The sequence below is a fragment of the Desmodus rotundus genome, chromosome 7, assembly GCF_022682495.2.
Source record: "Desmodus rotundus isolate HL8 chromosome 7, HLdesRot8A.1, whole genome shotgun sequence".
NCBI lineage: Eukaryota > Metazoa > Chordata > Mammalia > Chiroptera > Phyllostomidae > Desmodus > Desmodus rotundus.
The window spans coordinates 128843133-128869476 of NC_071393.1; the positions used below are offsets into that span (position 1 = coordinate 128843133).

At 53.2% G+C, this 26344-nt stretch overlaps 1 protein-coding gene across 2 annotated transcripts in view; it reads left to right on the forward strand.

The window, feature by feature from the left end:
• Nucleotides 1-8711: 8711 nt before the first annotated feature.
• SLC24A4 (solute carrier family 24 member 4) overlaps nucleotides 8712-26344 on the forward strand; it is a 135379-nt gene continuing 117746 nt past the window's right edge. For both annotated transcript variants that reach the window (XM_024567959.3, XM_045201851.2), the window contains exons 1-2: nucleotides 8712-9510; nucleotides 11359-11466. In XM_024567959.3, the coding sequence (XP_024423727.1) occupies nucleotides 9381-9510; nucleotides 11359-11466 (238 nt within the window). In that variant the 5' untranslated portion in view covers nucleotides 8712-9380. The remainder of the gene's footprint in view (nucleotides 9511-11358; nucleotides 11467-26344) is intronic.

The window sequence follows — 26344 nt, forward strand, 5'->3', positions numbered from 1 at the left end:
GTGGAACCAAAAGGCGAGCCGTCCAGACCCACAGGGAACCTATGGAGGGTGAATTCAAAAGCAGGGTTCTAAAGTTGACTGTTCTCGCTGTCCGCTAACTGCCTTTTAATCACTCGCCTTTGAAACAGAATCCTAATAATAAGTTATACATTATTATTTACCAGCAGCCTGAGGAATTAGAACTTGCTCAGCTTGAACGGCCCCTACTGTTCACGGGCCCAGGGCTGGCACAGGGCTGTTGGAGCATGGGGGGTGGGAGCTGGGGAGCAGGGCTGCGTGTCAACCACAAAAGCTCTTTTCTTTCCTTCCTTGGCTATCTGCTGAACTATCTGCGTTTTCCTACCTGAAGTATCCCCACCCTGCAGGTAAGAATCCGCTGGGGCGTTTGCCTTCAGAGCCTGGTTTAAAAAAGGGGAGGGAGAAAGGAGAGGCCCAGAGCCAACCAATGGCATTCACCAGAAATCCTTTAAATTAATTTCAAACACCGAGTCGCACAGACCCATCAGCATTGCATAACAGCCATTAAAGTATTAGTTTTACTTTGGGGGGCACTTTATTATGCAACCAGTGGCAAATCTCCTCTGGGCCTTTTTATTTTTTTTAATTCCCCAAAATAGTTGGCTAATTTGTTTTCAAACGGGCTGAGTCTGCGTTGATCCTCACCTCAGCATGAGCATGGTGGGCCATGCGAAATTTAGTATCTAGCCTGACAGCATGCTTGGTATTTTAAAAACACTCTCAATTGTGTACAAAGGCAGAGCTGCCGTCCATGCGTGTCACAAGTGTTTGCTTGTGTGTGAGCACCAGGCTGAGCTCTGCACCTGGAACAGGGGCTCTGGGCGGCAGCCTCGTTTTGTCTTTTCTGGGTCTCACTTTCCCCATCTGTAAAAGGAAGGCTCGTTCTTGAGGCAGGACAGATAAGAGCAGGGATCCTGGACCCAGACTGCCTGGCTTTGAGTCCCAGCTTTGTCACTTACTAGCTGTGTGGCTTTGGGCATGTTACTTAACCACACAGAGCCTTGGGCCTGTCATCTGTAAGTGAAGGTTATAAGGGTACTTAACTCACGGAGCTGTCAGGAGGGTTAAATGGGTCAACAGATATAAAGTGCTTTGAATGCTGCCAGGCCCAGATGGAGGACAGAGAGCTGTGATACATGGCCACGATGGCTCTGTTGAGGCGCTAGGAAGAAGGCTACAGGTGCAAGGTAGAGACCACTCACCAGGCCACTTCCCGTCCCAACTGCACCTCATTTCCAGCCTCCCGTGCAGCCATGGTCACGTGGCTGGGTTCTAAACCACAGAATGGGGGTGGAAATGAAGTGACCACGTCCAGGTCTGATCCATGAAAACCTTCCACTTGGGGTTCTCCATGTCTCCGCCCCCTCTGCTGTTTGGCGCAGATGAGCTTGGCAGCCCCAGACGCCATGTGCTGAAGATGGTATAGCCAGGATCTCGGACGAACCACCTGGAGAACAGCAGCCCTCTAACACACCCGGTTTGGACTCCCTTTGAGTGAGAAATAATCTTCACTAAGCCAGAGAGATCCGGGGGTGGGGGGGTGGGGCAGCGACAATGATAGCATAGCCCTGGGCTAGTTACAGAGTTTGATGGGGACTGAGACATCTTTCCCGAAGGCCTGAATCTGGTTGTGATTGTTTCCTTGCTTGACTTCTGATGTTATCTGGGTAACTGAACTGAAGGACGCCCAGTTCCCTGGCTGGGGACAAGAGCTTGTATGTCCAGCAAGTGTTGGCCAGCTCTCTGGCGAGTTCCCGCAGACAGCTGCCCAAGCTGGCTGCCCTTGCTTTCTGGACAATGGGCCCCATTTCTGCCCAGATACCGCAGGGAGCTACTCGGGTTCCCCAGGCAGTAGCCCATGTTCACAGCACAGCATGGCAGCCCTCAGCTCTGGTCCTCTGCTGTCTTCCCAGGCCTGACTGTCCCTTGAGTGGGAATTAGAAGGAAGGTTTGTATAGGAGCCAGCCAAGTGGCTCATTAAAACTCAAAACCTAACACACGCCCTGATGAAGCTCAGGGCCAGCAGGAGGCTCACCTTGTGGAACTGGCTTCTGGTGTGGAGAGGATTGCAGGACATGCCCCTGAGTGGGACACACGTCTGTCCCAGCAGTCTCAGCTGTGTTTACTGATTCCCCTGGCAGCAGAGTCACCTCTCTCCCCTACTCGCTGTCTGCTCTCTCTCCCAGCACTTGCCATTTGTCTCCTGGCGTGACAGTCATTTCTACCCATGTCTCCAGACCCTTCCAGAGATGCAGAGAGCCAGGGGCTTTTGAGGTCTGAGCCACTGGAAAGAAATAAAGAAATGTGAAAACAAAATGGAGCACTTTCACAGAAAAACAAAAATGCAGGCTGCTGAGCTTTGGCTGTGCCATACACTGATTGCAGAGGGAACTCTGGCTTGCGTGCATGTCATGGCTGCCACTTGGCACAGAGCGGCCAAGCCAACAGCAGAAAATCAGCACGAGGGTAGATTGGAGGCAACTTGGAGCCATGTCCCTTGTCAAATAACTTTTCATACTGTTCCTTGTGGTCAGCTCCACCTGCCTTTACTCTCAAAAGACAAGAGGGGCAGCAGGTGGAGGCTACTTGGGGGTCTGCACCTTGGATGCAGCTTGGATGCAAGGAAGCACCTTGGAGGCTTGGATTTGTGACTTACTACCTGGGGATCTTGGACAGCTCACTTGTTCTCCTTGAGTCACAATTCCGCACCTGTGATGATGGTTCATAGCTACCCGCCAAATCCTTCATCCTCTGCTTCCACAGTAACAGAATTCCCTTGGACATATGCTGCTCAGCGAGGCATTTTCCAGCCTTCCTTGGTTAGGTGTGGTCACGTGGCTATGTCTCCACCAATGGACTATGAGAAGTCCTATGGTGTGGGTCTGGGATTTATAGCAGTGGGCACTCCTTTCGGTTGACTGCAAGGCAGGTGTAAACCAGCTGACCATGTAGCTAATGACAGTGCCCTAGGGAATGGCAGAGCCACAAGGGGGCAGGGACCTGGGTCCCTGAGTGACGGTAAGGAGCAGAGCTTCCTTATTTATTTATTTTTAAATAAAATAAGGAAGCATGGCACTATGGGGATGCTTGCATAAAAGAAAGAAACTGCTTGTTTTTTAGGTCACTCTAGAAGTGCCGGGTTTCTCTGACCCAGTAGACTGGTCCTCACCAGCACACTCTGCAGAGGCTTGGGGTGTGGGAGAGTGCTACACAGTGAATGTTTTCCAAAGGACTGGGGAGCAAGGGGATGGCTCGTGTCCATGTTAAATCCAAGGAACCTGAGAAACACACACACAGCATGTGGCAGCTACATAACTTGACTTCAGGGAAGCCCAGTCTCAGCCTGTGTGAACATTTTTCTTCCGCTTTTTGGCCTTGTCAGTAACCAGGAGCTGACCTGGGCCGGAAACAGCCACGGCACATAGCCTCCTGCCCCTGTAAGGAACGAGCTCCCCAGTGAGCCAGTCCATGCGCCCGTCAGGATGAGTGGCGGCGGCATGGTGTAGTGGTTCTGGAAGGCTCCTCTGAGACCAGAAGCAGAAGGAAGACTTAGGGATCTTAATCTGTTCTGGCTGCTATAACAAAAATACCATAAACTGGGTGGCTTATAAACAACAAATGTATTTCTCACAGTTCTGCAGGCTGGGAGGTCTAAGATCACCATGCTGACAGGCTTGGTATCTGGTGAGGTCCCCCTTCTCACCATGCCCTCGCAGGACAGAGCTCTCTGGGGCATCTACTAGAAGGGCACTAATCCCATCATGAGGCCCCACCCTCATGGCCTAATCACCTCTCAAATGTCCCACCTCTGAACACCATCACCTGCGCAATAGGCTTCAACATTGGTGGTGGGGGCGGGAGGACCCAAACATTCAGTCCGTACCACCAGGCATGAGGGGCTTTGGCGGTGGGCAGGCATGTTCCAGGGAAATGAAACAAGGGTGACCTCTGAAGAACGAGGAAACTGGAGTGAAAGGGAGGCCGGAGGGGCCAGGAGGGTCTGGAGCGGTGGTTCGCCAGCCCGGCCCCAGCTGGGAGAAAACACTAGTTAGTGCCCAGTTCCCAGCCCAGGCAGTGGAGAAGCTCCCCGGGTGACTGACTCCTGCATGCGGGATCTTGTGCACCAAGCTATGGGGCTGGCAGTCTAGCCTGCGAGCCGCGGGGAGTCCCTGAGGGGTTCACAGAAGGAACGGACATAATCGGATTTTTCTTTCCTCAGGAAGATTACTCTGGATGCTGGTGGAGAAAGGTGTGTGAGAGAAAGACTGGGGTTAGAGACTCTGGTTAAGGAGGCTGCGGCAGGGTCCCGGTGAGGGACGGTGAGGGACGGAGCCCGAGGTGTCAATGGGGACAGCAGGACATGGGCCAATCTGAGGTCTGGGTGGCGATGGACTGGAGGGGTGGGAAGACGAGGCCGAGGCCCAGGCCCTGGCTTGGGCTGTCCCCCGACATGCAGGCCAGAACTCCCGAAGAGGCTCCAGCTCCAGACTTCAGTCAATACCAGAGAGTAAATACCGTATTTTGCAGTGTATAAGGTGCACTTTTTCACCCAAATTTTTGAGGGAAAGCTAGGATGTTCATTATACCTGATTTGTCAGGTCCTGCTGGGTTCTGTCTGCAGGTCCCTGGTGGCCTTGACAGTGAAGGTGAACGAAAACTTGGGTGGTGCTGAAGTGATGGTGAGAGCGGGCACCACCTAACAGGGACAGCTGTTCTCTATCTTTTTCACACTGTAGCCAAAATGCGGTCGCTTATCCGTCCCATGAGGACTTTATTTATTAAGCACCTAATGGGCTGGGGCACTTTGTTCAGAGCAGAGCTGGGGGTAAGACAAGTCCCTGACGCAGGAGGCAAGTGAGGAGACAGACACTCTCATTCATATCACAAAGCCGCGTGATGCGGTGAGAGCACTGTAATGGAGATGCACGTGGGGGGCTTGGAAAAAAGCGGGATCAGCTGTGCTGGGGAGGGGGAAGGGCAGGCAGGAAAGGTCCTGGAGAGCAAGGAAGAGCAGCAAGGTTTGCTCTGCGATGGTCGTCATCGGGTGTCCACTACAAAGGTCAGGTCTCAGCCAGCAGGGGAAGAACAGCATTTCCCAACCTCCTGGTGGGCTGGTGGGACCACCACACTGACTTGGCCGACGTGCGGTGAGCAGGGGTGAACACATCGCTTCCGGCCAGAGGACTCAATGGCCCGTGCGGGTCTCTCCTCCCTCTGCCAGGGGGAGCAGCAACGTTTGAGACAGCGGCTGCTCCCAGGTACCTGAGTATCTGCCCCAACACACACTGCTCTGGATAGACTCGTGTAGGGGAGGAAATGCTATCTTCCCTCCACCCACCCTAGGTTCATTGCCTGGGCCCTGTGAGTTAGACCAACAAAAGACACACTAACAAGAGGAAAACAAACAAATTTATTATTTTTTAAAATTTTATTGTAATTCAATTACAGTTGTATGCCTAACGTATGCACGCACATGGCAGCACCCAGTGACGAGCAACTCACAGAGTTGGTGAGAGCGCGGGCTTACATAGCATCTTTGCAAAAGAACCATGAGTTGTTTAGAGGACTGACCACAAAGGGAAAAGACTGACCCTCTAGGGCAAATTGTGGGAAGGCAAATCTATGCGGAAACTTGGTAGATAAGGGGTAGTTTGAACAAGGTTTATTAGATCCCTCTGGTGCTGTCTCTAGGCTGATAAGGATCTGGAGTTGTCACCAGTGATTCACTTCTGTCCTTCCTGGTGGGGAGAGAAGGGGGGGACATCTCTACAAATTCCTGTCCTGCTTTTAGGCAAATGGGGGAAGGGCAGAGAGCCTTTCTTGAAGATGCTTCTTCTCACATGCCTTCCACTCAAAATAACCTCTACGCCAAAGTGGCGCATTCAGCGGCCCTGAAGCAGATGTTCGCTGTGTTACCCTCACCGCGGCATAACCGAGCCCAGCGCAGTCCCCGGGTCAGTGGCATCAGCTTCACCTGCAAACGCGTTAGAAATACAGATTCTCAGGCCCCACCCTGGGCTGGGGCTTGGCCATCTGAGTTTCAACAAGCCCCGCCCGGGGATTCTGTGCACCCTCGGGTTTGAGAACGGCTGCCCTGGTTGGTGCGGCCTGATCTAGGCATTTGGAAGACAGAGCAGGAGAAATTAGAATTCATGGAGAAGGTCATTCCAGCAAGCTTGACAACACTGAGTAAGAAGATGAACTAAACGGTGAGGCTCTTCATGTCATAGAAAAGATTTTTTAAAAAAATCACGTACCCATCCCCGAGGCTGAGCCTTCCTTCCAAGATGGGGAAACTGTCTGACCCCGTGAACAGTCAAACGTGTTTGCAAGAGGGAGACTCCGAACCCAGTGCCCCTGAAGCCAGCCCCGGGGCTTAAGAGAAACCTAGAGCTGCATTTTTCATGTGCCCCGATGGCGTGGCTGACTTAGAAGATGCTCCTGAATGCTTTGAATCTGAAAAGCACACAAAATCCAATTCTCCCGTCTGCAGGGTGAGTCACTGGAGCTTCAGCAGAGGCTACTTGGTAATGGGCACTGTTTAAATGAAGCAAAAAGTACAATTCCAAACAGATTGCTTTTTGAACTGTCAAATAAAAGGCATCCATTTGGGCATAGGAAATTATTCCAAGGATTCTATTAGCTGAAAGCAGGTAACAGGTGTCAGAGTGAAGAAGTGTTCTATTTAAAGGGCTAGCTAGGTTTAAAGACTCACTTGCTGACCCCCTTGGCCTGTTTCAGATGCAAACATTTCCATTTTTAGCAGCCCCAGGTGAACTCCATAGAAAAGGTTTTGAGACAATCCTAAATCCTAACAATGAGATGCCATTCTCTCCATTGGGGTTGCTTTAATCAGTGTGACCTAACGCTGGCTTTGGGCAGGCTGACAACATTTTACCACTTTAACTTTTCCCTTTGCCTTAAACGCGATGCCAAGGGCCCTTGGCTCGCTTTCTACGTGACATATTTAACACTGCCCTATGGCCTTCTACTTGCTATTGATAAATGCATCCTTGTACAGCCGATTCAAGGAGAAGAAAATTCTGCAGAAGCGTGAAAAGCATCTCTTCTGTCCGCGGCAGGCTTCCTTGGTACACAGGTCACCAACGTGGAGGGTGAGCCTCAGCGGTGGGGCATCGCTACAGACAGAACAGGGCCCTGGGCCCTGCTCTGCAAGGCCAACAACGCCAGCCTTTTCCATTTCATTTTCTCCAGGGGCTCCCACTGCAGTTAGTCTTGTGTTCATGCCTTCGGTATCCTTGTGGGCACGGCAACAAGGATGCTGAAAATAATTAGTGAAACTTCTCCCTCCCCTGGTCCTTCTGGTCCCTCGTACTGGGTGCCACTATGCCAGGCTATAACACAAGCAAAATGACCCTTACTTACTCAGCCCAAGAGGAACCGGGCAGAGGGTGACGGGCTAGAGGCACTGGGACAGACTTGAAAGGGGCGTGCTTCGCGCGCTTGAATGTGCACACTAATCTCCGGGGGGCGTGTTAAAAATGCACGTTCTGACTCAGTTGGCTGGAATCTTAGAGGCTGAATTTCTTGCAAGCTCCCCGGCAATTCTCCTGCTGCCGTGGCCCACATTGTGAGCAGTGAGGGATAATGCACATTCTGCAAAACCGTGGCTTTTGGAACAGATGCTGCTCAACAGACGTTTATCTGAGGGTCTGGCTCCACTTTGATTTAGGGTTCCTTGAAAGCCGGGACTGGATTTACACATTTTTTTTCTTTGGTTGTTTTGTTTTGTTCTCTGGCTGGCACTTGGCACAGGTCCCACACATGGTGGGTGTGTATTTATTTAATTAAACAGAACTGGCTTTGTTCCAAACAGGATTTTCAGTGGACCTAACCCCCAGCAGGCCCTACCTAACCAGATGCGGGATGGCCTCTCCAGGGAAGGAAGTCAGTGCTAGGGGTTGAATCAAACCCTCTGGGCTGAGGCCCTTCTGCAATGGTCCCCACCACCTGCTAGTACCTGGGTTACATCTCAGCTGCTGCTCTTCTAAAATTCTCCCTCCTGCCCCATTTTTAAAGCAGTTTACACTAGAGAGCAGATAGAGAGGAAAAAAAACAAAACAAAACCAAAACCAGAAAGCCTTGCAAAGCGGCAAGGATCCAGAACATCAAAAGCTCAACTCACAGCAGCGGGGCCGCACAACTCTCAGGTTTCTCTCTACCAAGTCTCCAGCGTCTGCAGGTCGGCCTTGCGCCCCCCGCCAACCGCCCGCCCGAAAGAGCCCTGCAGGAGCCGGTCCCGGCGGGCACCGGAGCTGCTAGGCTTGCTGCAAGCCTGTTTGCTCGAGCAATTAATCTTCTCGTGCACCACCCCCGGAACGGGGGTCGGGTTGCCCTGGGAGGCGTGGGGAGCCTGGACAAGAGAGACCGCTCTACGGTAACCCTGTTCCCGGAGTCCCCGAGGAGCCGTAACCTGTTCCTCTCTGCAGCAGCCCGGGAGGGCTCTAGAGGAAGGGAGGGCTCGGTTCGGCTCCACAGGGGAGGAGAGAGAGGGGAAAAGAGGAGGGCGATTATACTGGGCAGTAGTTGAGCCTCACGGGGGGGGGGGGGGGAGGCGCGCACGGGTGAGTGCGTCTTAGAGGAGGAGTACACGTGCGGCTCGGACGGTGAGAGGCGGGCGGGAGGGCGGGAGGAGGGGAAGGGAGGCGTGAGCTGCAGGCGGGAGGCGCCACGGCCTCGCAGACGCAGGCACCAGCAGCCACAGAGAAAGTTCCCGTGGAGAGCTCGCCCCCGGGAGGGCCAACGTCGAGGCTACCGTGGGGAGGGTCGCAGGCCCAGTGCGTCCAACCTGCCTTACCCCTGCGCGCATTGGGGCCACCCGCGCTCGACTCGTCGCGAAGCAAGCGAGCGTCGCTGGCAGGCTGCCGCCGCCAAACTTGGAGGAGGAGGATGGTGCGAGTGGGAGCGGCGGCGCGGGGCGCGGGGGCGCACTAAATGCTCCCCGCGGGCGGCCCAGGGCAAGGTAGCCAGGGCTGCGGCCGCACGAGCCCGCAGAGCCTGAGCGACCAGGTAGCGGCTCCAGCGCCAAGACTGCGCCAGACCTGCAAGCCAGGGACGCCAGCGCCACCGTGCCGGCGTCGCCTCCTAGCCACGGAGCCGTGGTGCGCGGTGCGCGCGCGCTAGGAGCGGGACTCTGAGCCACGGCCACACCGCGCGCCCACACTTCCCCTCTCCGCGCTTCCCCGCCGACCTTCCCCGTGGGCCATGAAGGTTTGGTCCGGAGACTCTGGCCTCTGAGCGGCGCGTCGCCCCCTGCAGCCGTAGCGGGGCTCGCCCACAGACAGTACTCGGCCTCTGAAGCTCCCTATCTCCACCCAGGGACGGCACCCAGGCGCTCCGGGATGGCGCTCCCAGGTCCCCTCCGGCCGCACAAAGTTCGCAGGAGGCGAGAGATGCTGCCGCAGCAAGTTGGCTTCGTGTGCGCTGTGCTGGCTCTGGTGTGCTGTGCGTCCGGCCTCTTTGGCAGCTTGGGTAGGTGCCGGTGCCGGCCGCCCCAGGAGTTGGGGGGTTTGGGCTGGGAAGCCGCGGGGCAGCGCCAAGATGTCTCCCTTTTCTTCCCCGTCAGGTTGGTCCCCAGGGTTAGCCGGGCAGGTAGAGCACACCTGGGAGGGCAGAGGTCGACGCTCCGAGCTGTGGCGCGCGTTCCCCTGAGATGCGCGCGGCCCCTGGGGTCTCAGGACGCGGCTGTAGGGATGCGATACTAAGACGAAAACCAGAACCTCTGGCCCCTCCGTGCCACCGTTGTGTCTCTGGAGTGTGCCGGGGTGGGGCCGCGCAGCGGGGGTCCCGACCTGGATTCTCTGGATGCGGGGCGGGTGAAACCGAATGGTCCACTTTGCTGCCCGGAGCGAAGAGGGCTGTGCTCCGCGCCCCTCCAAAACCCGTATTCAGAGGCTGTGAATTTCGCCTCCGCCCGCCCCTCGCCGCTACCCCTGTCCAAAGGCGCCCTGCATGTCCTGGCGCGTCCTCGTCAGACCCTGGAGACCTTGGGGCGGGCTGCCCTCTCGGGGACGTTGCTGCTTTGTTGCAGCGTCGTCCTCTCGACTCCTCCGAGTCCCGAGGGTGGGAGAGCGCGGGTGTCTGGGGCACGGTGCACACTCCTTCACCCGAGAAGAGACCCAGGGCTCTGGAAGTCGCTCAGGATATGCAAATCTGAGGTGGAGAGGAGAAACTTACAAAAAATGTCTAGTTGGGGGGGGCGGGGGGTTGTGAGCCCGTGTGGAGTCTTCAGGAGACGTTCACTTGGCTAACACTGCCATTTTTCATGGGATGCTGTGGGTCCTTGGTTTTTGTTTTCCACACTTTAAAAAAAAAGAAATGCTGGTGATTTAGCATCCTGGATATGGAGATAAAGTGGTAGTGCCTTCCTGAGCAGGTAGAAGGGACAGTTTAGAGAGGTTTGTAAGTGAGAAATAGGTAAAAATTAGATGGAACGTGATTACACTTTTAAAATGCTGCCTTTCAAAACCCAAACTTTGTGACTGACGGCGTAAGGTTAAAACAGTGGCTGTTTCCAACAGACAACCGCAATGGTTATGTGAGTGTCTGGATACCTGGTGTTTTGCAGTTGGGCGAGTCGTGCTTTTTTCCCCTCAATTACACACCAGAAATAACAAAATGCCTAGAGGTTCTTAGATGTCAGCATTGCAGGAGAAGCATTCTTACCCAGCTGAAGCAGCTTACGCATCAGGAGAGGTAAATGAATACTCTCACAGTGAGAATCACCTGTGTTTGCTGGAGCAGGCATGGCCTTTCGGAGTTTATTCCATGCCCACGATCGCCCTCGTGCCTCAGTTTGGCCCTGAGACTAGTGGACTCAGCATCACCTGGGAGCTTGTTAGTGCCAAATCCCAGGTCCCAGCCTAGACCTACTGAATCACAATCTGCGTTTTAACACGGTCCCCACATCATTCACATGCACGTTCAAGGGCGAGACCCCATTGGTCCTCTCCGCCTGCTAGCTGGCTTACTGTCCATCTGTAGGTCCTCCAGAGTGGGCACACCTGAGCATCTTTACTGGAAGAGAACTTAATGGCCACTTAGCTGAGCCTTTTGTTGCACCTGTGAGGGGCCAGGAACTGGGAGATCGTGACCAAGGTCAGCTCACGTGCTGACCCACCTGGTAGCAATGAACTAGAGCGAGGAAACATTGCTGTAGGTGTTGTTTATTGTGCGTCCAGCCGTTGTCTCACTCCCTGAAGGGGGCTCCAACTCGTCAAAGGGGGCTGCTACTGCCACAGACACAGCTAGGTGAGGTGGTTGTGAGAACGCAGGTGCCACATTGCCTTAATGGTGTCTGGGACTTGATTTCCAATCCAGGGCACAGACCTGCTTCTGCAAGCAGACGTCTGCCAGACACGTGGAGAAACAGGAAGCTGATGGCACCGGTGAATGGGACGCAGACAGCCAAGAACTGCACTGACCCAGGTAAGAGATAGATTCTCCACCCTCTTCCTCCCCACCCACCCCACCCCAGGCATTTGTCTGGGGTGGGGATGGGGGTTACACCCGGAGCTGGGCAAGGTGTTTTATGTATGTAGGTGGGAGGGTAGCCGTAAAGCATTTAAAGGTAATGTACACACATTAATCAGTTGTGCTGCTAAGCAACTCAAGTACTTTCTCGATCCAACAACCGAAAAGGTCACATTGAGGAGTTTTAAATTTTCATCTGTCTCACAGAGTCCCTGAGGGTCCGTGTTTCCCGCTCTCAATTTCATCAGCCTGGGTGTCTTTTTCTTTCCCTTTTGCTCACTGCGCCCATTTGCTGGAGCTCTTGGGACAGCACACCCCTGCTGCTCTGGCGGGTGGCACTTGGGGGTGACCTGTCAGTAGGTCAGGTGACGCCAGGACAACTATAGGGGTGGGACCCTCAGGTGCTTGGGCCCCTCCACTGGAATGGGAGTTCCTGGGGTGCTGCCCCAGCTCAGGGAGGTGGATTCTGCTTGCTCTGGGAGGCAGTTCTGGTGTTCCTTCTAAGACTTCTTTAGGGGGCGAGAGGGTGTGGGGACCCAGAGAGGACAATCTATCTGTCATCCTGCCACAGGCAGGCTTTGCTAAAATGGGTGAAGATGATCTCGGGAGAAGAGAGTATACTCCTGGCAGGCAGCAAGGAGAATGGAAACTGTCTGGATCTTGGGCATGGCAGCCTGGACTTGATCTCCAGTGCCATCCTTGGTGGTCTTTGTGGGAAGGACCCAGTGGGGCAATATGTTCGGAAGCCCTGTGGAAACTACGAGGTTGTGTTATTGGTGGGTACCACTTGGCTTTTTGTCCTCATTGTCGGGTGAATCACGTAAACTTTCTAGGTCTCTGCTTTCTTGCCAGCTCCGGGGTGGTTGGGAAAAGCTGGTGGCAAGGCCAGTCCGGGGCGTGTGTAAGAGCAGAGGGAGCGGGAGGGCAGAGGAGCAGGGGTGGATGGAGTTGTCCCGTGGCTGCATTTTACTGGTCAGGAAACACCGAGGGAGGACACATGAGTTGCTCAGTCACGGAACGTGTAAGTGCAGAAGCTGGCATTGGAGCCTAGGCCTGTGTGGCTGGAGCCTTTGGTTCCATGTGTGTGTAGGGGAGCAGGGCCTCCCCTTAAAGCCTGTTTGCCACACCATCTACTACCCTTGTCTCAGGATCCTTCCGAGAAGTACGTTCGGGCATGGAACATAGGTGAGCACAGGCTTGCAGAGAAGCAACTGGGATTCCCTTTGAACTTTGAACTCTCACCTGTCCTGCTGATGCAGCAGTAGCGGTATCGTCCTGTCACATAACCATGTGCAGTACACCTTCTTTCATCAGGTGGAATGGGGGCACGTGCTGGACTGACACGTGAACATGGGCCAGGCCCTCCTGTTGCTCCAGCGACCTGAGATGCTAAATTAGCACCATCCACGCGGGGAGCACTGAGCCAGTCTGGCAGGAGAATCAGGGTTCCGCATTTTGGACTGGCCTCTAGCTCACTGGCACCCTGGTCTTGGGCTGGCTGTGCCCTCCTTGTGACTTGTCACGTCAAGTCTGGGCACACCGGCTCAAGCGGACCTGTTTCTCAGAGTCTCGTGAGCACTTGAGAGCGCTCTCTGACCAAAAATGACTCCACCCACTGTGCAGCAGGCGGTCCTGTCGGGAGGGAGACCTGGACTTGTCCCTGCTACGGGGAGGAAGAGAGAGGAAATCGGCCATCTCTTGAGAAGTGGTTAATGTCTGTGTTACGCTTTGTGGCGACTGCTTTGGGAATAGGCCCTGCACACAGAAGGGACTCGGTAAATATCGGTTGAATGATGGAATGAAAGTATATAGTGAATATTAGGCACTTTCATTCTTACATTGTTTCTGCAAAGGTGAGGAAGACGAGGCTCAAGTTTAGTGACTTCCAAGCTCTCGTGGCTGGCAGCAGCATCCCTGGTGATCTGGCTCCAGTGTGCCCCCTATGCACACACTGCATCTGACCCCACCCCCACCGCACGTGCCCCAGCTGTGTTCCCAGCCTGCGTCCAGTTTCACAGGCATGTGACACACACCTACCGTGGGTGTCCAGCCCTGGGGGGCAGCTGGTGGGGAGCATCAGCAAGGGTGAGGGGCAGCCCTTCGCATCAGGTTGCTCTCGTGGTGGGGAGAGGGCATGCGCTTTGGTGTCCCCTCCCCTGCTCAGGAGGGCACGGATCCCATCACGGGGCCCCCACCCACCTCATGACCTCATCTAAACCTAATGACCTCCCCAATGTCCCACCTCCGACGACCATCCCACTGGGGGCTTAGGGCTTCAACACAAGAATTTTGGGGAACCACAAACCTTCAGTCCGTAGGAGGAACCAAGGAGCTCCCACACAACTCGGTGGCACCTGGAGTGTTTGAAGACAGTGACGGGTCCAACCAGGCCTGCAGGTGACAAATACAGATGCCTGCTGACCCTGTCCCCAGCTCACAAAATAAGAGCCAGTGATGCGTGCATTCTGTGGCCAATTTTTGGAGCTTCTGGGAAACTTGCTTATTTCCCTCCCCACCCCAGACCCTCCATGGCAGGCTCTTCCTCGTCACTGCAGTGTCCCCGGGCCTTCCCTGGTCATCCAGCCCAAAGTAGCCTCTGAGTCACTGTTTCTCTCGTTTTAGCTCTTTGCAGGGAAGAACTCTATCCATTGTTTTACGGCTGGTTTGCCTCCCCCAAGTAAGATGTGAAAGGTGAAAGTCTTGTTTGCTTTTACAGTACGGGCTTCAGTTTTTCCTTCTGTAAAAGGCGGGTGGTAATTGAGTCCAGGGTGAAACAAGCCAACACCCACCAAGTGGTACACACATCCCTGCTCAGACCCCAGCTCACACTTTCCTTCTTTTCTTACCCGCTTACGCTGGAGGTGATGCAATGCCTGTGTCCAGTAGGCACTGGGGAAACTATCTGCCAATCAAACTTTATGAGGACAAGCGAAAAAGTAAACATCTACCCAAACATTGTTTCTCGTCTTCTGGAGAGCAATGTCTTGTTCTGATTTTTTTATCTTTCGAGGATTTGGGGTGCTGGGGCTGGCAAACCTTGTAGAACTTGCTGCTAAAAAGAATTTGTCTCTTGACTGGTGTTATTTTACGTCTTGGCTTGTAGCTGGGGTGGACCTGGCTTCCCCCATTCTTACACTGCCTTTCCCCCACATCTGAGATTGAATCAGTGGTCCATCCTCCACTGCTTCCCTCTGTTCATTTGCATTTCTATCCTCTGCCCCCCGTGTTCAAAAAGAAGTAGAGAGACTGTTGTCATGGGGGGTGGTTTGCTTTACCTCGGTTGGTTTTCCACTTCTCAGGTATGTCTTCTGAAATGCCTGGTGGCTGTGTCTTAGCTTGGGCCGGGGTGGGAAATACCATGGACTGGGTGCATCAACAACAGAGACAATGCATTTTCTCGCAGTCCTGGAGGCTGGAAGTCCCAGGTCAGGGCTCCAGAGTATTTGGGTTCTGGTGGGAACTGTCTTCCTGGCCTGCACACTGGCACCTTCTTTCTGTGACCGAGTGGAGGGAAGAGCGAGAGCAGGGTATCTGGAGTCCCTTCTCCTAAGGCTGCTAATCCCAGCAGACTTGAGCCCCACCCTCATAAATCCACGTGACCTTCTAAAGGCCCCATCTTCAAATACTATTGCCTTGGGGTTAGGGCTTCAACATGAGGATTTGGGGGTGGGGCGTAAACATTTGGTCCATTTCAGTGTCCACAGAAGAAGGGCTGGGGGGGAGGGGTGCTTGAGAGAGAGAGCTGAAGATGAAGCTGGTTGGTTCCCAGCATTTCAGGAGGCCAGAGGAGTTGGAGGCAGGCGCTCGATGGAGGATCTTTTGTGGTCGGCCTGGTTCTGGTCTGACCGGGCTGCGCCAGGGCTGATGTTAAGGCAGTGTGCATGTGTAGGGGGGAGCAGAGACCAGTGGGTCAGATCCTGTGCATAGGAGTTGGCGGTGAGGCTGGGTTAGGAGGAGGGGAGGGGAGCATGGAGCAGGCACCCCTGTGTGAGGGGCAGAGGTGCAGAAAGCATGAGTAGGACGAGAGGATGCAGAGTGGCAAAGGTGCACCAGGACCCGTGGGCGTGGAGGTGTGGTGGTGCCGGGGACAAGACTGAATGAAGGTCTGTGCAAACGCTGGCTTGGAGGACAAGTCACACATCCCAAGTTTCAAAGTTACGTCAAAGCAAATCCTGACCTGGAAGAGCAGGCATTGAACTTGTTGCTGTTCACCTGGGGGCAGGGAGATCACAGTTCAGTTACTGTCCCAGAAGTTGGAGGCGGGACTCCCACCCTGGGGAGGGGGTATCCTGGGCAGGACAGCCTCTAGAGAGCCAGGTGGCTTCCTGGGGAGAGTGTCACCAACCACTATGGGGTAGTGATAGACTAGCAAGCAAGTGGAGGCTGATGAATAGCAGCCCGTCATCAATGTGGTCCTCTGCTTTTGGGGTGAGGGTAAGGATATTGCACGTTGGGTCGAGTGGCTTGACCGGCGATCTGGCTCCTAGTACTGGCTCTGCCAAGATCCTGCCTGGAATTTGGGGAATCCCTCCCTGTCTTCCATCTCCCACTCTCCACAAAATGAGATGGCACTGGATAAGTACAGAATTTCCAGTGGCTAGAAGAAGCTCCTGTCCCAGCAAGCACCAGCTCTTCCTGGAGATGCAGCTTGACCTGCTGAAGGCAGCTGTGTGGGTTGGAGTCCTGGCTCCCCCTTCCCAGCTGGCCATGTGACCTTGAGCAAGGTCAGGAACCCTTAAGCTTCAGGTTTTCTCTTTTATAAAGGGAGCATAACAGCAGTTCCCACCTGTTAAGCCACATGGTGTGTAGAAGTATTTAAGGCGTGCTGGTGGCTTACACCAGCTGTGTACAGGGGTCATTCTAAGTGCCTTCCACGAATTCATTCACTTGCTGCTTATTAACAAGCCCGTAGGTAGATGCTATTAGGGTCTTCATTTTGCAGGGGAGGCAAAGAAGACCCAAGAGGTTAAGTAGCTGGTCCAAGATCATCCAGCCAGCAAGAAGCAGAGCCAGGTGTGTGTGCTTTAACTAAGACTTTTTTCTTTTTAGAGAAGTTTTAGGTTTACAGAAGAGCTGAGCAGAAAATTCAGAGTTCCTACATTACTGCTCCCACCCCCTCTATCACTAACATCCTGTTGGTGTTGTATCGATGCTGCAATTGATGGCCCAATATCGATACATTATCAGTCACTAAAGCCCATAGTTTACATCAGGATTCACTCCTGTGTTGGCGCATTCTATGAGCTTCAATACATGTATGATAACATGTGTCCACCATTACAGTGTCACACAGAATAGTTTCACTGCCCTGAAAATCCCCTGTGGAGCCTTTTAGTTTGAAGGTGAGCCGATATCCTTACCCATAATTTTTAATATATGGGGTGGAAAAGACAACTCAGGGATGAGGACTCCGACCGCCTCTCCCAGCCTCCGCCACTGCCTGGGTGCCCCTTTGAGAAATGGGGGCTGTCCGTCCGTCCATTGCAGCAGCAAGCATCTGTGTGGGCCTGCATCTTGGTGTGTTTCTAATACTGAATTTGTTTGCAATCAAAGCGATTTTTTCCCTTTATCCAAACTATTGGGGCCATCTGCTAATGATCCCTCCTCCTTACCGGGCCATCTGCTACCCCCGACTTCCAGATTCTCCTCTCTTGACGCAATGTGGGCCTCGCGCAGCCAGAAAGCACCCACCCAGCTTCCTCTTGAACTCGGAGGAACGCTCCTCCCTGCATTAGAAGTGGAAATTATTAAGCATTGCCATGTGTTGCCTTGGGTTGGAGAGATCCAGCCGTTCAACTCAACAGAAACGTCAAATGCTTGAAAAGGTTTTTATTTTATTAAACATTATTGATGAGTCCACGGAGGGCATAGACTTTTACAACAACAACAAAAAACGTGTCGGAAGAATTTAATTTCTCCTGAAAGGCAGTGGCTGTCCCCCTGGGGAAAGAACAGAAAGTCACTGTGTAGCTGAGAAGCCAAGGAGCTCTCTGCCCGGTGGGCCGTCCCCTCGTGGCCCCCAAAGCAAAAGCGCTCAGCCTCCGGGCCTCCAGCTCCCTTTGCTGATGCAGCTCAGGGTGGGGCTGCAGCCCGGGTCTCTAGGTAATTGCCTGGGAAACGACATGCAACATGCTGCCTTCAATGTCTACACGCCCGCAGTGTGCTGGACTCTGAAGCTGGAAGGGACCCAGTGCCTGCCGTCGGGAAGTGCATGTAAGGTTGGGGCGCACAGGCGGGGCTTGAGTGACAGAGCCGCACTTTTCACCCAGTACGCCGCCAGATTGTTTAAAACATGCAACACCTGACTATTTAGTCAGGGGCATTGACCTCTTTTCCCTGAGACTGTCAAATAAAGTGGCAACAGCCAACACAATAGCTTTCTGGTGTGAATGAATCAAAATTATACCTACTTTTTTGTCAGATTGGCCAAAACCATATGTTTTGGTGTGCTGCAGAATTTTAGCGATTAGTTTGTGCCATAGGATGAAAAAAACGGAAAATTGCTGCTCTGGAGGAAAGAGCTTGTGGTGCAGGGCAAGGGGGCCTCCCTGGAGGAGATGGCATCGGAGCGGGGCCTCGAGGAGCGGGAGGTGGTGGACAGAAGGACATTCTAAGCAGCCGCCCAGGGCCTTTGGAAGTGCTCCCGGAGAAATCTGAGCAGCACCTCCCACCTGGAGCAGCGCTTAGTAGCAACCGCTGCATCTCGCCCATTGGCTGTCCAGGGAGAGAAAACAAACACCTAAGATTACCACGCACAATAATAAGTAATTAGGCTTTGGGGATTTAGCACGGGAGTCAGTGCTCAACCAGGGCTATGGCTGAATCAGATTACTTTGTTGGGTTTTGTTTTGGTTTTGGTTTTTTTTAAAGCAGAAGGAGCGGGGCTGGGATATGGAGGGGGTGCTGACCCAGGGTGAAGTTGGCAGACTGCTTGACAGTGGCCCCACTAAGCCACAGGGCAGTCAACCTAGTTCACGGGTGGCTCCGGGCCCAGTGATAGCTCAGGGTGGATCGCAGCTCTCCTGAGGGCAGTGTTTGCTGGCCCTTGCCCCCTCCAGGAGCTGACCGTTTAGCTGGCTAAGTGGTCAGCTCCTGGAGGGCAGTGCTGTGCCTCCGGCCTCCCGGGCTCTAAGGCCCAGGCGGAGTCCAGCATAAACGCAGCTTGCAGCAAACAGTGGTGACCGGATGGCCAGGTGCCCTCATGCTCCCCTTGGGGAGCTGTGACCCACAAAGCAGCTGCCGTGTCCCTGGCTGTCCACTCCAGCCTGTGATGCCTTGGGACACCCAGGCTAGGACGGACTAAGGGTTACGAGCTTCAAGAGTTAAGAACGTGGACTCTGGGATCAAACTGCCTGGGTTCCAGTCCTGCCTCTGCCCTTGCTAGTTACTTGACCTTGAACTAGTTACTTTACCTTCTGACCTCAGGGAAGGGGCAGGGTTTGTTTTGTTCACTGGTGTACCCCAAGCTCTGGAACAGTGTGTGTGCACACGTGTGTGTGCAGGGGCCCTTGCACCACCTTCCTCATGGGGTTGTGCTACTGGATGTGTTAATCTGCATACGGTGCTGAAGGAGTGCCTAGCACGGAGCAAGCGCTCCACAGCTTTTACTGCTGAAACGATCTCTGAAAGATGACTTGAACAGTGACACCACCAGCTCCATTTCTGGAACTGGCCACTGATGAGGGATGGAGGGTGAGTTGTGTTAAGGGCAGTACTTGCTGTATTTGAGTTAAAGTTAAAAAGGAATACCTGGACTAGGTTTGCTTGTTATCAAGCCTTTGAGGGCAAGAAGCTGTTGACGTTTTGTGTGACTGATGCTGAGACTGCCCAGACCATGCAGGCTGGGGCGTGTGTGTGTGTGTGTGTGTGTGTGTGAGTGAGTGTGAGAGAGAGAGAGAGAATTTTGTAAATCCGGTCTTTCTGTTGATGATGCGGGACCTGGTGAACAAGGTCTGGAATTTGGAGACCAGAGTTTGTGTTCCAGCCCTATAATTTTATTACAGGGTCTGTAGGGTCTATAATAGGGTCAAAATTATAGCGTCTGTAATTTTGCAAATGTCACTTCGGCTATTGGATGTCAGGAGCCTTAGTTTCCTGCCTGTGAAATGGGCATGATGATGATGATGCTGTTTATTGTCCAGGCTTTTGAGGGTTAAGTGCAAAGTGCTGTGCAAATATCATTACTGTTTGCAGAGGGGTAGATGCCTACCCCTTTGAAGAACACGCCTTCCTCGTGAAATGGAGAAAATCAGTTACTCGGGGCTTTGCGAAATCAATCATAAAACCACAAATAGGATTTGGCAAAAGCATTGTGCTTGGCTCGTGTGCAGCAAAGGGCGTGTTGGTCTCTGGCTAGAACAGAAAGATGAAGATCATTTTAGATCGTCTTTCCAAATACCAGCTCCTAGGAACTCACCATCAGCTTATCTCATTTCACACTGTAAATGTCTGACTTTGGATTCCATCACACATGCCATGTTTAGGGACCAACGTTTTAGTGGGGCTGATCCCACACCAGCTGGTTCAGCCCTGGGCCTAAGGCACGTACTTATTAAAATAACTACATGTATGAACGAATGACCCTATTTAGGAGGCCTCCTGGAGCCTTCTCTGCGCTTGGGTAGGAAGCCATTTGTGGGTTTATTACTCGGTTTCCGGACCAAGGTTGGTGGAGCAACCCTGTCTGCTGGGCCTGTAGGGAAAGTCAAATGGACCTAGATGTGGACTCTGCGTCCAGGGAGCTTCGAGTCTAGTCAAGAGGGTCAAAATCTGCAAAAAACCTGTAAAACAGTAGCGGGGGAGGGGTGTAACGTGCTGTAACCCTGGTGGTAAGGACAGAAGGGGACAGAGAAGTCCTAAACGTCAGTATCGAGAAGAGCATCCCATCAAAGGGGGCCCGTGCAACACCTGAAGGATAACGATGGAGTAGACACTCCCTCACTGAGCCTCGTGACACTCCTGGAGGGGAGTCATAGGTACTACTACTATTGTGATTGTATCCATCGTCACAGGATGCAAGTAGACATGGCAACGTTAGATAATGTGCCCCAGTTCTCCTAGCTGGAAAGTGGCAGAGCTGGGATTTGAACTTGGGCAGCTTGGCCCCAGAGCCTATGCTCCTTGGGGGAAGAAGAGGAAGGGTCCCGGGGCTGCTGGGTAAGCTTGGGGCACAAGGCAGGTGGGCGAGGCGTCCTGAAATGAGTGTGTGTTGAACCCAGAGGCTTTTGGACTCCACCCTGTAAGCAGTGGAGGCCGTTGATGGTCGCTGAGCAGCTCTGTGCTGTAGGAAGGTGACCGCTGGCAGTGTGGGGGTGACTTCCATGAGGTATGTGAGAGTTTTTACATAGGCTTTATAGAGCCAAAAAAGAAAAAGTGAAGACAGAACAATTGGGAGCTACTGAGGCAAAAGTGCTAAGATGTCAGGTGCGCGAGCTGAGAGGTGGGAGTCTCAGCCCTGGTCACAGATGCAGGTGCGTTGTCCATGACGCCACGGTTATCCACGACGGGGGCAGGGAAGCACTGTTTCCTTCCTTGAGATCTGGACCCCTCTCTGGGGACCTTCGTCCAGGAAGAGCCCTGCAGCAGTCCCAGTGGTTGGTTTCTATCCTGAGTTTCATGCTCCGAAGTACACATCAGACAGACACTCCTGGGGCACCGTGGGTGGGCCACCAGTGGAACACTGGGACTAGGGAGAGAAATCCCTGTCCTCGGTGAGCCTGCAGGTGGGAGGAGAAGGTAGACTTATAATCCCCAGGGGTGACTTGGAATGATGCACTAGAGTCTTGCAGGGCAGGAAGGCGTCATGAGCAAAGCACGCGGCGTTCAAGCTGTACTTTGACACAAGCGGGCACTTGCTAGACAGGTGGGGAGTACGCAGCATTCCTGGCAGTGGATGTGGCGACTGCAGAAACAGGATGGAAAGAAAGAGCCTGACTGGATCGGGGATGGTGGTGGTGTTTTCAGCCGGCCTTAGGTTGGGGTGCTTGGGTGGGTGTGGTGGGCCCTGTGGCTGCATCATGCCAAGCGCCAGGCGTGCCACTCCAGTGGCCGGGCCTCCGTCTGGCTCCTGTAGGCTTTTAGGAGCAGGGAAGATTGCGCTCACCTCTCTAGGAACTGCTTACCTTTCCACCCACGCGGGAGTCCTGTGGGCACCTGCTGGGCAGGGAGCTGAAGGGGTGCCAGAGATGCCGCTTTTGCCCTGTGAGAGGAGGGGCGCGGCTCACTACAGTCCCCATGCTCCTTCTGCACGCTGCCTGGCATGTTGGGATCCCCCACTTATTACACTTCTTATATCAGCAGGGCCTAATCCCCGCAGGATTTTTCAGAGGCACCGATGCAGAGGCTTTTGCTGTAAGCAGCATGCAGGAATTGCAACAAAACCATAGGGAGGAGTTATGACACAGGACTTTGTGCTTGCCTGCAAAAGATAGACCGTGGCACTGTCTCCGGGGATGGCCAGTGCCCAGAGCCTCATCCTGGTTTCCTTCCTGCCCCTCTTCACCCTGCTGATGAGCAGGCCAGGGGGTAGCGGAGCCTCATCCTGAGAGAGGATTTGTGTCATCACATGGGCACCGGGCAAGGTGGCGGCAGTGCAGCCTCCCCATGTGGCCTGGGGGCCTTTGTGTCTTACCTTATTTGGAGAGGAAGAGCTAGGACAGGTGGCCACTGTCATGCTACATGGAAGGCCCTCCGCCGAATGAGCTTCCACGAGACAGCTGATGACCATGCCTGGCCCCGGGGGGTGGACAAAGCACTGGGTGGGCACGTGGGTCATGCAGGACACAATTCACAAGACGTGGATGACAGCCAGGAGTGGGAGTCCCTGTGCGGATGGGCTGGTCTGCAGCCCGGAGAAACTCAGTACCAGAAAGAGGTGGAAACTCCCCAGAGGACCTCAGGAGTGTTGATAAAGGCGATTAATGGAGTGGATAGAATGACTTCCAAGCAAAGATTAGGGAAGCTAAGTCACTCTGGCTTATTAGCTAAGCCTCTGTGAAAGCGGCTGTGTGTAGACTGGGACTGGAGACGGGTTTGCGCTGATTCACGCGGTTGCACGAGGCTGCACCTAAGGAGCCTTCGGGTGAGGGAGGGGCAGAGCCAGGGGAGCAGGGCCCTCCCATACCTGCCTCTTAAAGGAAACCGTGGCTTCTCAAACAGCCTCCCCAGGGAAATGGAGGGACATTGCCTCACCTGGGATATTTTGATTGGATTGGACAGTGCACTGGAGGGTTTGTGAGAGAGAGGGGCCCTGTGCTGGCAAGCAGAGTGGACTGGCCCGGCATTGCATCTTTTCTCTAATTTCTGGGTAATTCTTCTATGGGCCTCAGAGGGGGCAAGCCCTGAAAAGAAGCTAAACTGTGCTTGTTTTTCCTTCGCTGGCACAAATCCCAATGTGGTGTAGTGTGACCAGTAGCTAAGTGACTTTCGGGCTTTGGCGTTAGGAGGAAGACTACAAAAGTGGGGAGGGGGCTGGTATCTAACCTGCTGACCACACGCGCTGGGTGGGAGCTCACAAGGAATACTTAGCTTCGCCCAGTAAAGTGAGAAGAGACTGGCACGGATCATAGCTCAGAGCTGTGCTGTCCCTTCTTCCTGCGCCCAGGATCACCTAGGACCTTGTTAAATGCGGAGGCCTGGGTGGGGCTCTGCATTTCCAACAAGCTCCTCGTGGTATCAGTCTGCTTCTCTGGGGACCACACTTTGAGAAGTGAGAGAACAGTCTGCCTGACCTGGGTTTGGGTCCCGGCCCTGCCTGTGAGCTGTGTGGCCTTGGGTAAATCATTGGGTTGACCAAACGTTCGTTTGGTTTTTTCCATAAGACGGCTGTGGTAGTGCTTAGCTGTCTTTAACTTCATTTGAAACAGTTTCGTTAGACTGCATTGTGACAGCTGTCATATCAGTGTGCATTTTTAAAAAAAACATCAAAATGGGTGAATTTTTTAGGCAGCCATTTTACTATTGAAGATGGAAGAAAACAGGCAATATTTTCAGCATATTATGCTTTATTTTTTCAAAAAAGGTGAAAACACAACCAAAACACAAAAAAAGTTTTGCGCAGTGTGTGGAGAAGGTGCTGTGACTGATCAAACGTGGCAAAAGTGGTTTGTGAAGTTTCATGCTGAAGATTTCTCACTGGACAATGCCCCACAGTCGGGTAAATCAGTTGAAGTCGATAATGATCAAATCGAGACATTAATTGAGAACAATCAGCATTATACCATGTGGAAGATAGCCGACATACTCAAAATATCCAAATCAATAAAGTTTTTGGTGAAAAGGAAAACTATATCTTTTATTTTACAGAAAAAAACACAGACTTTTTGGCCAACCCTGTACTTGGCCTCCATGAGCCTCAGTTTTCCCCATCAGTGAAATGGGGTTCATAGCAGTCACCGGGCAGAGTCTTAGCATTGAATGAGATCATGCGTGTCAGCTGCTTTGCCTAGTGCTGTGGCTGCCACATAGCCAGAGCTCGGTGACAGGAGTCTCAGGCTTAGAGCTCGATCCAGCATTCCCCCAGCGGCTTCTGGTCCACAGGCCATCTGCGGCTCCCCTGTCTCCCACTCAGCAAAGCTTCCGTGGGAAACACTCAAGTCTGCCTCCAGTGGGCGCCGGTTGGGCCACAGCATGGTCAGGTTTTGAGACAGTCTGCGGTAAAAGTAAAGAAACATTTACACTTAAAAACCATTTCATTGTGGTAAAACACACATAACAAAATTTACTATGTTAACCATTTAAAAGTGAAATGCCACTGTGGTTCGGTGGCATGAAGCGTGTTCACACCGGGTGTAGCCATCCCCTGTCCATCACCAGAACTCGCTGCATCCTGCTGAAATGAAACTGTCCCCATGAAACAGGAACTCCCCACTCCCCTCCCGCAGCCCCTGCTGATCCCCATTCTACTTTCTGTCTTTGTGAATTTGACGGCTCTCGGTCCCTCATGTAAGTGGAATTATCCAATATTTGTCCTTTTGTGACGGGCTTGTTTCACTTAGCATAAGGTCCTCAAGGTTTATGCATGGTGTAGCCTGTGCCCGAATGTCCTTCCTCTTTAAGACCGAGTACTATGTCATTGTATGGATAGACCATGTTTTCTTCATTCATCCATCAATGGACGCTTGTTTCCACCTTTTAACTATGGTAGCTACTGTTGCTATGAGCATGCGCTGCAAGTATCTGAGCTTTATACACTTTAGAACCTAGGACTTCCCAAATATGTGGGGTGGGTGTGTGGGTGGAGAAATGCCGAACAGTCCGACCCTCTATCCCAGCACTATATGATACAGCGCATGGGAATCTCGGGCCTGCAGCTGAGGCCTTCAACCCTGGCTGTGCTTTAGACTTGCCCAGGGAGTTACAAAAAAATACCCACATGTGGGCCCCACCTGCACTGATTAAATCAAGAGTCTCTAAGGTCCAGACCTGGGCAGAGGTATTCTGGAAGCTCCCAAGGGGTGCTGGCGAGCAGCCAGGGTCAGGAGACTCCCAGGGTTGGGAGCCAGGGTTGGTTCACTCAGTGGCAGTGCAGGGCCTGGGCTGCAGCCCCTCTGTGAGCCTCCCGCATCCCTGATTGGGTCCCGCCCTGGAGTTTCTGTCATAGCCCGCTGGGCTCAGGGTGGGAGAGTAGGGTACCCGAGAGTAAGGATGACCTTGTGGCTGGCAGACCCTTGGCCTTGGGTTTCCATAAATCCAGCCCATATTGACAAGTGTGGCTCTTATCCACCTCTGCTCTGGAGGCCCGGGAAGATCCTGTCTGCAAGGAGGGGGCCTGGCCAGGAGGCAGGCCACGCCCACATGAAACCACCAAGGGTACCATTTGGTGCCCAGAGTAGGACCTGCCTTACCAGGTATACAGGGCTTGATGCAGACTAGGTGAAGCCTTCCTGATCAGAGGATAATTTCTGTTTACAGGGGGCAGGCAGTAAGGGCACCATGTCAACCGTTTCTCATCCAGGAAGCTCCTCTTGTCACTTGATGGGGAGGTGGAGTTTGGGCAGGGGACGCTGCCCCTCCCTGAGCCAGGGTTTTGCCTGGGCAGGACTTGACCTCAGGAGCCACGCTTTAGTGGTCTTCTGTCCCCATGTAATTTACAGGGTCTGGCGGCCTTGCTGCTCAATCTCGCTTTGGTTTGATGCGTAATCATGGGGAGGAAAGACTTAAAGGCATTTAAATTATTATTTTGAAAGCATATTGTGGGCTCAAGAAAACCTGCCAAAAGTCTGTTTTCACTTCAAGGTAAGTCTTCTGACTTTGCAGGAGTGGAGTGTATGACCCTGGGGTCGTGGTGAGCCCGATGGTGTGTATTGGGGTTCATCTGTCTGTCGGCCTCTTCTTCTCTTCTGCAATCATCCATAGGGGTTGTCTTTTGGGCACAATCTGTGCCTTACATCGTAGTGCCTGGTGGTCTCTTTCCAGGAGCAGTTGGCAGACAAAGTGAGAAGCAATCTGCAGACTTTTCAAATTCACCGTCACTCTGCATTTGATTGGCTAATCATCACCAAGTCTAGCCAACCCTGAGGCCAGGTTTTCCCAGCCAGCTTCTCCCTGCAGCAGCGCAGACCGATTGGGTTCTCCACTCACACCTCTTCTGCCACCTCCGGGGTTGAAGTCTGCTCAGCCTGTCTGCTCTTTCAGTTATTTACTCATTTGTTTATTCATCCAAGCCATCCAAGAACCTCTGAGGCGGGTACCGCTTTGCCAGGTGCAGACGAATCGAACCAAGGCTTGCCCCAACACAACAGCCCGGGAGGGAAGAGGGCGCATGAATCCAGATATTGGCAGGGCACGCTGAGGGAAGTAACTCTGTTTCTGCCAAAAAAATTTTTTTTAAATC